General features: G+C 42.3%; 1 protein-coding gene across 1 annotated transcript in view; it reads right to left on the bottom strand.

Annotated features, from left to right (window-relative positions):
* Abcb5 (ATP binding cassette subfamily B member 5) overlaps positions 1–12606 on the bottom strand; it is a 104888-nt gene that overhangs the window by 46921 nt on the left and 45361 nt on the right. Inside the window, 2 exon segments of the mRNA XM_042055397.1 lie at positions 1807–1956; positions 6885–7046. Coding sequence (XP_041911331.1) covers positions 1807–1956; positions 6885–7046 — 312 coding nt within the window.

The following is a 12606-nucleotide window of genomic DNA, read 5'->3' as shown; positions in this document are numbered from 1 at the left end:
AACAAAATCTCAAAGAATAGGATTCAAAATTAAAAATTATTTTTTTAAAATATTTAAAAAATTAATTTTATTACCTTATTTTGCTCACATGCCTGCATGTATGTGCATGTGTGGCTTTGTGTGTCTGGTAAACACAAGGCTCTTTTTAACAGGTATCGTCAGCCTGAAAATTATTTTTATGTGTTTATACAAATGAACCTTTACAAAAGTCAAAGTGAGAGAGACGAGGGGGAAGTCTAAGTGTGATTGCTGTGAAGATCACATAGTTGTAGCTGAAGTGTGAGACAACTAATTGGCTGTGTCACATAGGCCATCAGGAGGGCTGGGGTCCGCAATCCAGACCTCAGGCAGAAAACTGATGGCCGAGAGGGAGAAGGTGAGTTGGGAGTCAGCAGGAAGAGCTAAGGGTGTGTTAATCTGAATTGTTGGGAGAAGAATGGATTTCTAGTTTGGGAGATAACAATGGGCCCAAGAGAGCTCTTGGGTGATTGTCAGCTGGAGGCAAAGACACTGAAGCCACACAGAAGAACTGTCCAGAAGAGGGACCTCTGGTTGGCGGTTAACAAATACATAACAGCACACAGGGGCAGTAATGGGGCCTGAGGAGAGGGAGAGCCCTAGGGCTGAGGGAAGCGTGTGGAGGGAAGATGCTAATGAAAAGGTGTGCTGGGTGGTTGGTTGGTTTTGTTTGTTTGTTTGTTTTGTTTCCCTCAACTTGGCTCAATCCACCACCATTTGAGGAAACCTCAATTGAGAATCTGCCTCCAACAGATTGGCCTGTAGACAAGTCTGTGCGTGATTTTTTGGGTGGGCAGTGTCACCCTGGGGCAGGTGAATGTATAAGAAAACAAACTGAGCAAGTCAGTAGCAGCCTCCATGGGCCTCCCCTTCAATTCCTGCCTCCAGGCTCCTGTCTTGAGTTCCTGCACTGAGTTCACTTCATGAAGGACTCTCAGTCGAAATAAACCCTTTTTTCCGAAGTTCCCTTTGAGCACAGTGCTTTTCGCGGCAAAAGAAACCCAAGCAGGTAAGGTATTGAGGACATTCAATTGTGGCTCTGGAAGCCATGGTGGGTTAAGTGGAAGGAATTGTGAAAGAGAAATGGTACCGGGTAGGGTGGTGACTGAGGAGAGTACTGAGTGGTGCTGGGGGCAGGGAGGGATACAGCAGGGTGACCTTTGTACTGGGAGCAGGGAAGAGGACGCCTGGGATCAGGTACCCCTACCCAAGGGAGCTGGCTTAGAGACCCAAAGTACAGGTGGCGGCTGGTCTGTTTCCAGGCTGCTGCAGCGGGAGGAGCCAGTGAAAGATGTATTGAGATTAGTTAGAACCCCTCTCCACCAGGACTCCGCGCAGAGAAGGTGGGCGGTCGAGGGGTTGATGCTGTGCTGGTTGCTACTCTCAAGCTCATTCCCGTGCTTTGGCTGCCTTTTCCTCCCTTGACAGCAGGTTTGCATTCTATGGCTATTCACTTGCTCCTGGTCCACAAGGCCCGGGAAGTCCCATTAGTTGCCCTCTAGACACAATATCCGGACCCAGTTTAATCTGGGGTAGCCCTGGTGGTATTCCCCACACCTCAGGCTGCTGTTTTAACCCCTGGTTTGCCCTGTAGGAAGGAACAACATGCCTTTATAAGATTTTTTTCTTTCCCAGCAAAGACCTTTGACATAAATGTGGTTCAGTCGATGACCTCCTTAGTGTTGTGGGCCGTGGGAGTGAATGTGAACTTAATGGCACAATACTATTTTATTGCACATCAATTATAAATTTCATAAGGATTAATTGGGTATCGGAGAACATGTATACAAGCATTATCTTTTGATGGGGGATGACTTCCTCAGACTGGTCAGCACAGAGGGACTTGGAGCTGCTCACGTCACACAGAGAAATAGAGCTGCTTTTTTCCTCAGTGGAACATGTCTTTGCCTCCATTTGTTCATCAGCTTTTTAAATATCCTTAAACCAAGAAGGTATCAGCTGTTATAACGATGCCTTAAAAATACAAAGGCAGGGTAGGGAGACAGCTCAGCTGGTAAAGTGAGGACCCGATTTTGGTCTCCAGAACTCAAGGTTTTAAAAAAGCTGGGAATGACGGAATGTCCTTAATATCCTATAGCTGGGAAGGGAGGAAAGGGAGCTGCAGGATGGGTTGGGAGCTGAGGTAGGGGGACAGCTGGAGGGTGAAGATGTGCAGGGATAGATGAGATAAGTCGATCCTTGGGGCTTGCAGGCTTGCTAGTCTAGCCTGCTTGGTGAGTTCTAGGCCAGTTAGAGACTCGTTCTTAAAAACAAACAAGCAAACATGCACACATGCACACACACAAGAAAAAATACAAAGGTCTTTGTTGTGTCACTTCGAAGCTTGTGTGTGTGGCCAGGACCTGAGATCAATCTTAGGAGACAGTAATACTTTCTTGGCCATTAGCCACAGTTCAATCCAGACTGAGACTTCAAAGCAAAATGGGTCTGTGTGCATTGGGACTTCTTGAGAATAAAAAAAAATACAGAGAAATCAAACTAACTATGAATAAATATTAAAATATGCATTAGTGATAAATTATAAAATAGATTGCAATGAACATAGTTTTTCTTTTTCTTGTAATTAGAAACATGAGGGCAGTTTCACGAGACCCCCAAGCAGAGCTCGCCAGTGAGCTGGGATGAGAGAGGAAGTAGATTTTTGACTCCACTAGAAGAGCTGGCAGGAGAGAAGCCTGAACTCAGAGAGAACAGCAGCTGAGAGAATGGGAGGGAAGTGGAGGCAGAATCAGGTGGGCAAGGACAGGACCACATTCCAGGGATGGTCGGATTCCTCAGCAATCTGGAGAGCAGTTAATGAATTACACAAAGACACAGTAAACTTCAAAGTCTGTAATTACTGGTACTTTTACACTATCACCTTCTTTTCTGTTATTTTTCCATTGTGGAAGAAATCTTTTATTTGACTATTCTTTTTTGTCCAGAGTTATTTAATCAGTGGAAAATTTAAAATAGAATTTAACCCGATTTCATAGTAAAGCTTTCTAAGGAGGAATTCTGTTATTGGTCAAAGACAAGTCATTTTTCTAAGGAGTTTGCTAGACAAAAGAATAATAAGGGTACGTGATGTTAAAGATTTTAAGTAGAGACAGGAAGATTAAGGGCCAACCAAAACTAAGGATGTATGAAAAATTCCTTACAGAAATTCATTACTTTGTAAGGTAACTACAAAACATAATTGAAAATATAAAAAGGCATTTAAACAGAGGTACCCTGCATGGGTAAATGAAAATCTTAGTGCCAGGCTTCAAACACCTCCTCACAACTCAAAGAGTCCTCAGAGGCCTCCAAAAAATACAGGCTGTTGTCATTACTCTTGGTTGCTCACCGGAGCCAGATTGTGAGACCTTGTTGTTGAAAATAAAACAGATTTTGTTAAAGGACATAGAGAAAGCACGCTAAGACTGACCTAAGAACTTCCTTCTTGTAGGCTAGCTCTCCTAGTGCAGGAAAGCTTTATATAGGTAGCTGGGTAGTGGTGGTGGTGGTGGGGACAGGAGTGAGCAGTAAAGGCAGCAATAGTCTTGCCCAGCACGGGACCTGAGTATTATAATACTGACTACCAGTCAAGGTGATACAACAGCAGCATGAAGGTTATTGGGGTAACCAACTGCTTTCTTATTGGATCTGAGACCTGGACACAGGAGGGAATTGTTGTATAATATTGCAAACAAGCTTAAAAGCCCATGGATTGAATGGTCATAAGTCTTAGAAGGGAACATATGTTGTATTGTTAAATGAACAACACACCAAATTGTCTTTTAAATATTTATGCTTGGGGTTGGGAATTTAGCTCAGTGGTAGAGCGCTTGCCTAGCAAGTGCAAAATCCTAAGTTTGGTCTTCAGCTCTGAAGAAAAAAAGAAAAGAAAAGAAAAGAAAAAAGAAATATTTATTTTTATATTCATAGATTAGTGTTGCTATCAAGCTTGGCTAAAGACAATAGCTTCTGCAGTGGACAGCAGTTAATGCAGAGACTGGCTAAGATGCTGAGAATAAGTGACTGTTGAGTGCTTAGCTAGAAACTGGATACCTCAAGGCTCCAGGAACATAGTAGAAGAAAAGGCAGAGGAGGGGGAAGAGTGCTGTGAGTGCCCTTTTCTGGACACGACATAGCCGTTTTATTCAGTAACTCACTTCAGCCATGATGACATGAACAAAATCAAGCCAACAAGGTCAATCAATATTCCAGCAGGCAGCACTAACTGGACTCAGAGGCTTACAAAAGAAAAAAGCAAAAAGGAAAGGAAAGAACTACACATGAAGGTGGGAGAGAGGTGTTGAGGAGTACATTTAGAAGTTGGGGTAGAGAGGAATCAAGATACATTGTATACATGTACAAAATGTCTAGCCCGGAGCGGGTAGCACATGCCTTTACTCCCAGTACTCTGTGAGTTCGAGGCCAGCTTGGTCTACAGAGTGAGGTCCAGGACAGCTAAGACCACACAGAGAAACTCTGTCTCAAAAAACAAAACAGAAAACAACAAAAAGCAAAACAAAAAATTTGCATCTGTACTGGATTAATTCTTTTAGATTTATTTATTTCTGAAAAAAATTGCCCAAATGTGTGCCTGGTGCCATGGAAGTCAGAAGACAGAATCAGATCTTGTGGAACTGGAGATATGGATAGTTATGAACCATAATTTGAATGCTTGGGATAGAACCTGGGTCCTTTGCAGGAGCAGCTAGTGCTCTTACTCACTAGGCCATCTCTCTGGCTTCTCTGTACTTGATTTTATTTCATATCCACAAACATACAAATCATTCCAAATACGTATAAGAATCAGTTCATTTTAATGAACTGATTAATGTATTTCCCTCATGTTAGGAATTAGAAAATAGAAACATAAATACATTTATCCTTGGCCCTGAAAATGTAGCCTCACAGAGTCAACTGGTAGTGATGGCAGCTCATTTCTCATCTACTGTGGTGCTTCTCAGATTTTCTTTTACCCATGTGTATGTGGCTGTGCACATGTTTGTGCATGCACATGTGTCTAGGCCAGAGGATAAAACTGAGGAGCTTCCTCCATTGTCCTCCATCTTACTTTTTGAGGTAGAGTCTTTCATTGAACCTGGGTTCCTGACTTTAGCTAGATAGTCTGGCCAATGAGATCCAGAGATTCTCCTGTCTCTGCCCATCTCAGAGCTGGAGTCTCAAGTGGAGCCATTGTATCCTTCCAGCACCCTCCCCACTTTAAAAGCAAAACAACAAAAACAACCAGGGTCTCACTATGTGTCCCAGGTTGACCTTGAACTCACAAATATCCTTGTGATTCTGCCTCCTGAAAGCAGTGATTATAGGCCTGAGCCACCATGCTCTATTTAAGATTATATTTCTAGAAACCCTGTCTCGAAAAACCAAAAAAAGATTATATTTCTAACTTCTGTTTTGTTTTCATTACTTTTTAGATTATTCTAAATAACACCTTCTTTTTTTCCTGAATATGCCTGTGTTTATTTTCCATATGCTTATATATCCCAATACATAAAGGAGGGAAGAAGGCAAAAGACTGCTTTTACATAACACAAAGGACACTTAGGACAACTACTTGCTTCAAGGTTTTAGACATCAAGACACTATTTCCTAAGTTAAGCATTCAGATGTTTTAGGCAGGACATTAAAGGACTTTACCTTAGAGGTGTATCCTGTGGGGAGTCACTCTCTGTGTCAAACCTCTTTTCTCTTCCTTGAAGGAGCAGGAATAGACTTGTATTCTCTGACCTTTGGTCAAGGTGGAGCAGATCTACCTCTATGGGCCATTTTAACATCCAAAACACCAAGTAACTACAGCCTAGGTCAGGATATCTTGTTTGTAGCTACTCCTTAAGTCAGACTTCTTGTCAATATCTTTAAATGCACAAGAGTAGCCTTAAGCTCTCTGACCTTCAGTCAAGGTGGTGTGAACCCATTTCTGTGGGCCCCCCACAGTCTTTTATCATGTTCACAATATTACAAAGAAAGTGCATTGTATAGAAGCAGGATCTTCACATAAGGGGCCAATAGCTTTTTGCAACTTCTTGTAATGCCCTTAAATAACACCTTCTTACTGTAGTGGACAAACTTAGAGGTTCCAGATTTGTTATAAACTTGAAGAGGATTCAGAGACTCAAAACTCTCTGTTTCCTAATTTGTAAAATAATAATCCAGACATCAAGGGTAGGGCCAGATATTGAAGAAGTAAAATAAGCAGAAAAAGACTGAAGTTATATATCTATAGAAGAGCCTTTAGTAAAAATTCTGTCTTCTAGAATGAGATAAGAAAGCAGGAACAGAGTGAGGGGGATGCCTAGGGCTTAATCTCCATCACTTCTAGTGATGGGGCTTGAGCTGTGTGAAATATAGCAGGGTGTGTCTCACAGATATGTGATCCTGAAGAGTGAGGACCAACTGCTTTATTCTGCCTTTGACTGCCAACATGAGCTCTGCACCCCATCTATGAGGATGTGTATATGTGGCACAGAGTCTGTATGTTCAGTCCACAGACACAGTGATCTCCTTCACGTGCTGCACAGTGTCAGGTGTACTTTGCACCTTTACGCTCTGGCCCTTCTGCTTGGCTTCAAGGAACTTCTCATATCGTTCTCTCACTTTCTCTAATTATTCTCCCAGCACTCCTCTGTCTGCATGGAAAGCTGATCTCTCCTTTTCAGCTGCACAAGGAAGTGTTTGCTTTTGTCTGTTTATTTCTGCACTGCTGTCCTATCCCTCTGGCTTTCTTCTTGGTTTTACCCCCAACTTTGCAGCCTTCTAATCACTTCCTTGAGGTTTGTAACCCTGTCCTCATTGGTCCTGCTTCCTATGTTACAGAGACACATGCAGATGTAACATCCTGTAAATGCTACCTGGGTCATGGCGAGTGGGTAATACAGCCCCTGCTTTGCCATTAGTTCAGCATAGGTCCCTTTCTCTGCTACCATGCCGTCCTTCATAGTCACAATCAGGTTTGCCCCACAAATAGTGGAAAGTCTGTGTGCTACCAAAATTGTAGTCCTATCTTTGCTCGCCTACCAAAGAGAAGGTGTGGAAATAAGCAGAAGAGTGTTAGAAATGACCTCTGCCAAAGTCAGAACAGCTTATTTTCGCAGTATTAGTTTACAAGAAATCTTATCCTGGAATATAGAAAATCAGAATATTTTTGCAGATTAGAAAGGCCAGTAGAAATTAGAATATAAAAAGTAATTTAGTTCAAATGTTTCTCTCTCTCTCTCTCTCTCTCTCTCTCTCTCTCTCTCTCTCTCTCTTTCTCGTCTGTCTCTCTCTCTCCTCTATCTATCTCTTTCCCCCCTCTCTCTATATATAGAGAGACCATAGTATCTTAGCACTGGAAAGAAACCTAACAAGAAAATTAAGCAGTCTAAACATAACATTAAAAAGGTTTTAAGATTTAAACTCAAAGTCATCTTCCAAATGAACATGTTCTTTACAAGTTATGTGAAGACTCAAGGTAAAATATGTTTTAAAACAATTTCAAGCAATAGAAAGATACACACAAGGGCATTGATAGATACATTTCAAAGCAAATCCATCAGATCACATGGGCAGGCCTTTACCAGCATCCTGCCACGGCCACCGTTTACACACCAAAGGAGACCTCTATCTTATTCCCATTAATTCTCTCTTTATCTCTCTTTCTCTCTCTGTGTACACGTTTGTGTGTATTTATGTAATGGAATCTGCAGTCTTACATGTTTGAGTCTTTGGGTTCAATATTATGTTTTTGAGACTAACCATTTTGCTTCCCATACCTAGTTTTTTCTGTTTGTGTGTTGCTTTAATTGGTTAATGAATAAAGAAATGGCCTTGGCCTAGGTGATAAGGTGGAACTTAGGTAGGTGAAGAAAACAAAACTGAATGCTGGGAGGGAGACGGGCAGAGTCAGAGAAGCCATGGATCCTCTGCCTCAGAAGGACAGCAGTTAGAATCTTGCCGGTAAGTCACAGCACGTGGTGATACACAGATTAATCGAGATGAGTTAAACTAATATATAAGAGTTAGCAAATAATAAGTTAGAGCTAAGGTCAAGCAGTGTTTTAATTAATACAGTTTTTGTGTGGTTATTTTGGGTGTAAGAAAGTCAGGCAACTGGGAGGACAAACAAGCAGTCCCTCTTCCTATATATAGATATAATTTATCCATTGGTGTAGGAGGGTCTTCTGTCTATGTGTTACTTTCATTGGTTAAATAAAGAAGCTGCCTTGGCCTTTTGATAGGCCAGCCCTTAGGTGGGTAGAGTAGACAGAACAGAATTCTGGGAGGAAGAAGGCAGTGTGGCAGACGCCATCGCTCTCCTATCCAAGACGGATGCTGGTTAAACTCATGCGGGTAAGCCATAGTCAAGTGGCAATACATATTAAAGGAGATGGGTTAAACTAATATGTAAGAGTTAGCCAATAAGGGGCTGGAGATAATGGGCCAGGCACCAATTTAATGAATACAGTTTCCGTGTAATTATTTCAGGTTAAGCTAGCTGGGCGGGACAAAAAGCAGGCCCACCGTCCTCCTACAACAGTCCATTCTACTGCTAACTGGGCTTGAGTTGTCTTTAGTTTTTTCTATAATATAGATTTTTGCATGTCTTTATTTAGTGAACAAATTTATAAAGATCTATCATTTGTACACCTCAAAAGGAACTGCTGAGGCATAGGGTGTCCAATCTATAGAGCCCCATGAGGCAGGGGAGTGCAGGCAGCATTCTATCTGCACCAATGGGTTGATCTCTTTTTATCAGATAGATGAGTGCTATTACATTGAAATCTTTGTTTACATATTCCTAATGGCTAATGCAGTTGACCAACTTTTCACCTGGTTAGTAAAAATATGTACATTGTGCTTTGTGTTTAACCCAAATCTTTTGCCCTTTTTACTTTGGAAGCCATCTTTTTCTTCCTAATTATCAGGAGTTGTTTGCACAGTCTAGCTATGGGGACTTGGTGGGAAGCTATGTATTATCACAACTGTTTCTCCCACATATGAGGTTTTCTTCTCACGCTAGCTGTCTTCCGATGGATAGAAACTTCCGATTTTAGTGATGTCCACTTTAGTGACTCGTCTCTTTTCCAAATGTGTCTTTTGAGTCCTGTTTCAGAAATATTACCATCTGTCACACACAGATAGATATTTTCTGACTTATCCTCCAGTTTTTACTATTTAAACCTTCAATTTACCTGGAGTGGATTTTTGTGCATGATGTCATTGTTAGCTTTTAATTAAATGAGTGTTCTAGTGACCTCATCATAGGTAAGGTCTGTTTCTGCCCTCCCGGGCACCTGTCACTATACTATGATACTTTGTGCTACCTGGCACAGAGCTGAAACAGTTCTGTGAACCCATTTGAGCCTCTGAGCTTTGTTTTGCTCCACGTGGCTGCACGTGCTAACCTTGCTGAGCTCTTCCCATGGAAGCCCGGCCCAGGAGCAGGCCTGCGCAGGCGCACTGCAGGTGATTGTTCGCATCGCTGCTCATCCATCACAGACATCTAATTTTCTTTCCTTTTTTTTTTTTTGACTTTGTCTTTACCTTTTTTCCTTTATTTATTTCTTTTTTTCTCTTTTTTTGGTTTTTTTTTTCATGGTTTATTTATTTTTTTATATTTAAAAATTTCCATCTCCTTCCCTCCTCCTCCCCCCTCCCTCCCCTCCTCCTCCCCCTTCCCTCCCCTCCCCTCCCCTCCACCCATACCTCCCCTCCCTCCTTCTCAAGGCCAAGGAGCCATCAGGGTTCCCCACTCTATGCTAAGACCAATGTCCTCCCAACTCCCCCCAGGTCCAGGAAGGTGATCGATCAAGCTGAGAAGGCTCCCACAGAGCCCGTCCATGCAGAAGAATCAGAGCCCAGAGCCATTGTCCTTTGTTTCTCAGTCAGCCCCCACTGTTGGCCACATTCAGAGAGACCGGTTTGGTCGCATGATCCATCAGTCCCATTCCAACTGGAGTTGGTGATCTCCCATTAGTTCTGTCCCACCGTCTCCATGAGTGAACGCACCCCTCTCGTTCCTGACTTTCTCCCTCAAGTTCTCACTCCTTCTGCTCCTCATCAGGACCTTGGGAGCTCAGTCCAATGCTCCAATGTGGGGCTCAGTCACATTCCCCATCTGTCGCCAGCTGGAGGTTCCCTCACGGTCCTGACTTTCTTTCTCATGTTCTCTCTCCTTCTGCTCCTCATCAGGACCTTGGGAGCTCAGTCCGGTGCTCCAATGTGGGGCTCTGTCATTTTCTTCATCTATCGTCAGGTGGAGGTTCTATGGTGATATGCAAGAAATTCATCAGTATGGCTATAGGAACTGGCCTTTTCAGGCTCCCTCTCCTCAGCTGCCCAAGGAACTAACTGGGGGCGTCTCCCTGGACACCTGGGAACCCCTCTAGGGTCAAGTCTCTTGACAACCCTCAGGTGGCTCCCTAAATTAAGATATATGCTTCCCTGCTCCCATATCCACCCTTCCTGTATCCCAAGCATCCCATTCCTCCGAGCTCCCCCCGTTCTCCCCTTCAGGCTTTTCTTTCCCCATCTTCCCTTGGCCCAGTCTCGCCCAACCCTCAAGTTCCCAATTTTTGCCTGGTGATCGTGTCTACTTCCAATATCCAGGAGGATTACTATATCTTTTTTTGGGAGTTCACCTTCTTATTATCTTCTCAAGGATCCCAAATTTATAGGCTCGATGCCCTTTAATTATGGCTAGAAACCTATTATGAGTGAGTACATCCCATGTTCATCTTTTTGGGTCTGGGTTACCTCACTCAGAATAGTGTTTTCTATTTCCACCCATTTGCCTGCAAAATTCAAGGTGTCATTGTTTTTTACCGCTGAGTAGTATTCTAGCATGTATATATTCCACAGTTTCTTCATCCATTCTTCCACTGAAGGGCATCTAGGTTGTTTCCAGGATCTGGCTATTACAAATAATGCTGCTATGAACATAGATGAGCATATGCTTTTGTTGTATGATTGGGCATCTCTTGGGTAGATTCCCAATAGTGGAATTGCTGGGTCCTGGGGTAGGTTGATCCCGAATTTCCTGAGAAACCGCCACACTGCTTTCCAAAGTGGTTGCACAAGTTTGCATTCCCACCAGCAATGGATGAGTGTACCCCTTACCCCACAACCTCTCCAGCAAAGGTTATTATTGTTGTTTTTGATTTTAGCCAATCTGACAGGTGTAAGATGATATCTCAAAGTTGTTTTTCTTTGCATTTCCCTGATAGCTAGGGAGGTTGAACATGACCTTAAGTGTCTTTTGGCCATTTGAACTTCTGTTGAGAATTCTCTGTTCAGTTCAGCGCCCCATTTTTTAATTGGGTTAATTGGCATTTTACCGTCTAGTCTCTTGAGTTCCTTATATATTTTAGAGATCAGACCTTTGTCAGTTGCAGGGTTGGTGAAGATCTTTTCCCAGTCAGTAGGCTGCCTTTGTGTCTTAGTGACAATGTCCTTTGCTTTACAGAAGCTGCTCAACTTCAGGAGGTCCCATTTATTCAATGTTGCCCTTAAAGTCTGTGCAGCTGGGGTTATGCGTAGGAAACGGTTCCCTGTGGCCATTTGTTGTAGAGTACTTCCCACTTTCTCCTCTATCAAGCTCAATGTGTTCAAATTCATATTGAGGTCTTTAATGCATTTGGACTTGAGTTTTGTGCATGGTGATAGATATGGATCTATTTTCATTCTTCTACAGGTTGACATCCAGTTATGCCAGCACCATTTGTTGAAGATGCCCTCTTTCTTCCATTGTGTACTTTTGGCTCCTTTATAAAAATCAGGTGTTCATAGGTTTGTGGTTTAAGATCCGGGTCTTCTATATGATTCCATTGGTCAACCTCTCTGTTTTTATGCCAATACCAAGCCATTTTCAATACTGTAGCTTTGTAATAGAGTTTGAAGTCAGGGATGGTAATGCCTCCAGAAGAACCTTTATTGTATAAGATTTTTTTGGCTATCCTGGGTTTCTTGTTTTTCCATATAAAGTTGATTATTGTCCTCTCAATCTCTGTGAAGAATTTTAATGGGACCTTGATTGGGATTGCATTGAATCTATAGATTGCTTTTGGTACAATTGCCATTTTTACTATGTTGATCCTCCCAATCCACGAGCAGGGGAGATCCTTCCATTTTCTGGTATCCTCTTCAATTTCTTTCTTCAAAGACTTAAAGTTCTTGTCAAATAAATCCTTCACTTCCTTGGTTAGAGATACTCCCAGATATCTTATGCTATTTGTGGCTATTGTGAAAGGTGATACTTCTCTGATTTCCCTCTCTGCTTCCTTATCCTTTGTGTATAGGAGGGCGACTCATTTTTTGGAGTTGATCTTGTAACCTGCCACGTTACTGAAGGAGTTCTTTGGTGGAATTTTTGGGGTCGCTTATGTATACTATCATATCATCTGCAAATAATGAAAGTTTAACTTCTTCCTTTCCAAATTGAATCCCCTTGATTCCCTTATGTTGTCTTATTGCTATTGCTAGAACTTCAAGCACTATATTGAAGAGATAAGGAGAGAGTGGACAGCCTTGTTATGTTCCTGAATTTAGTGGGATAGCCTTGAGTTTCTCTCCGTTTAATTTGATGTTAGCTGT

This window comes from Arvicola amphibius, chromosome 7, assembly GCF_903992535.2.
Source record: "Arvicola amphibius chromosome 7, mArvAmp1.2, whole genome shotgun sequence".
Classification (NCBI taxonomy): Eukaryota; Metazoa; Chordata; class Mammalia; order Rodentia; family Cricetidae; genus Arvicola; species Arvicola amphibius.
This window is presented reverse-complemented; position numbering and strand designations above follow the sequence as displayed.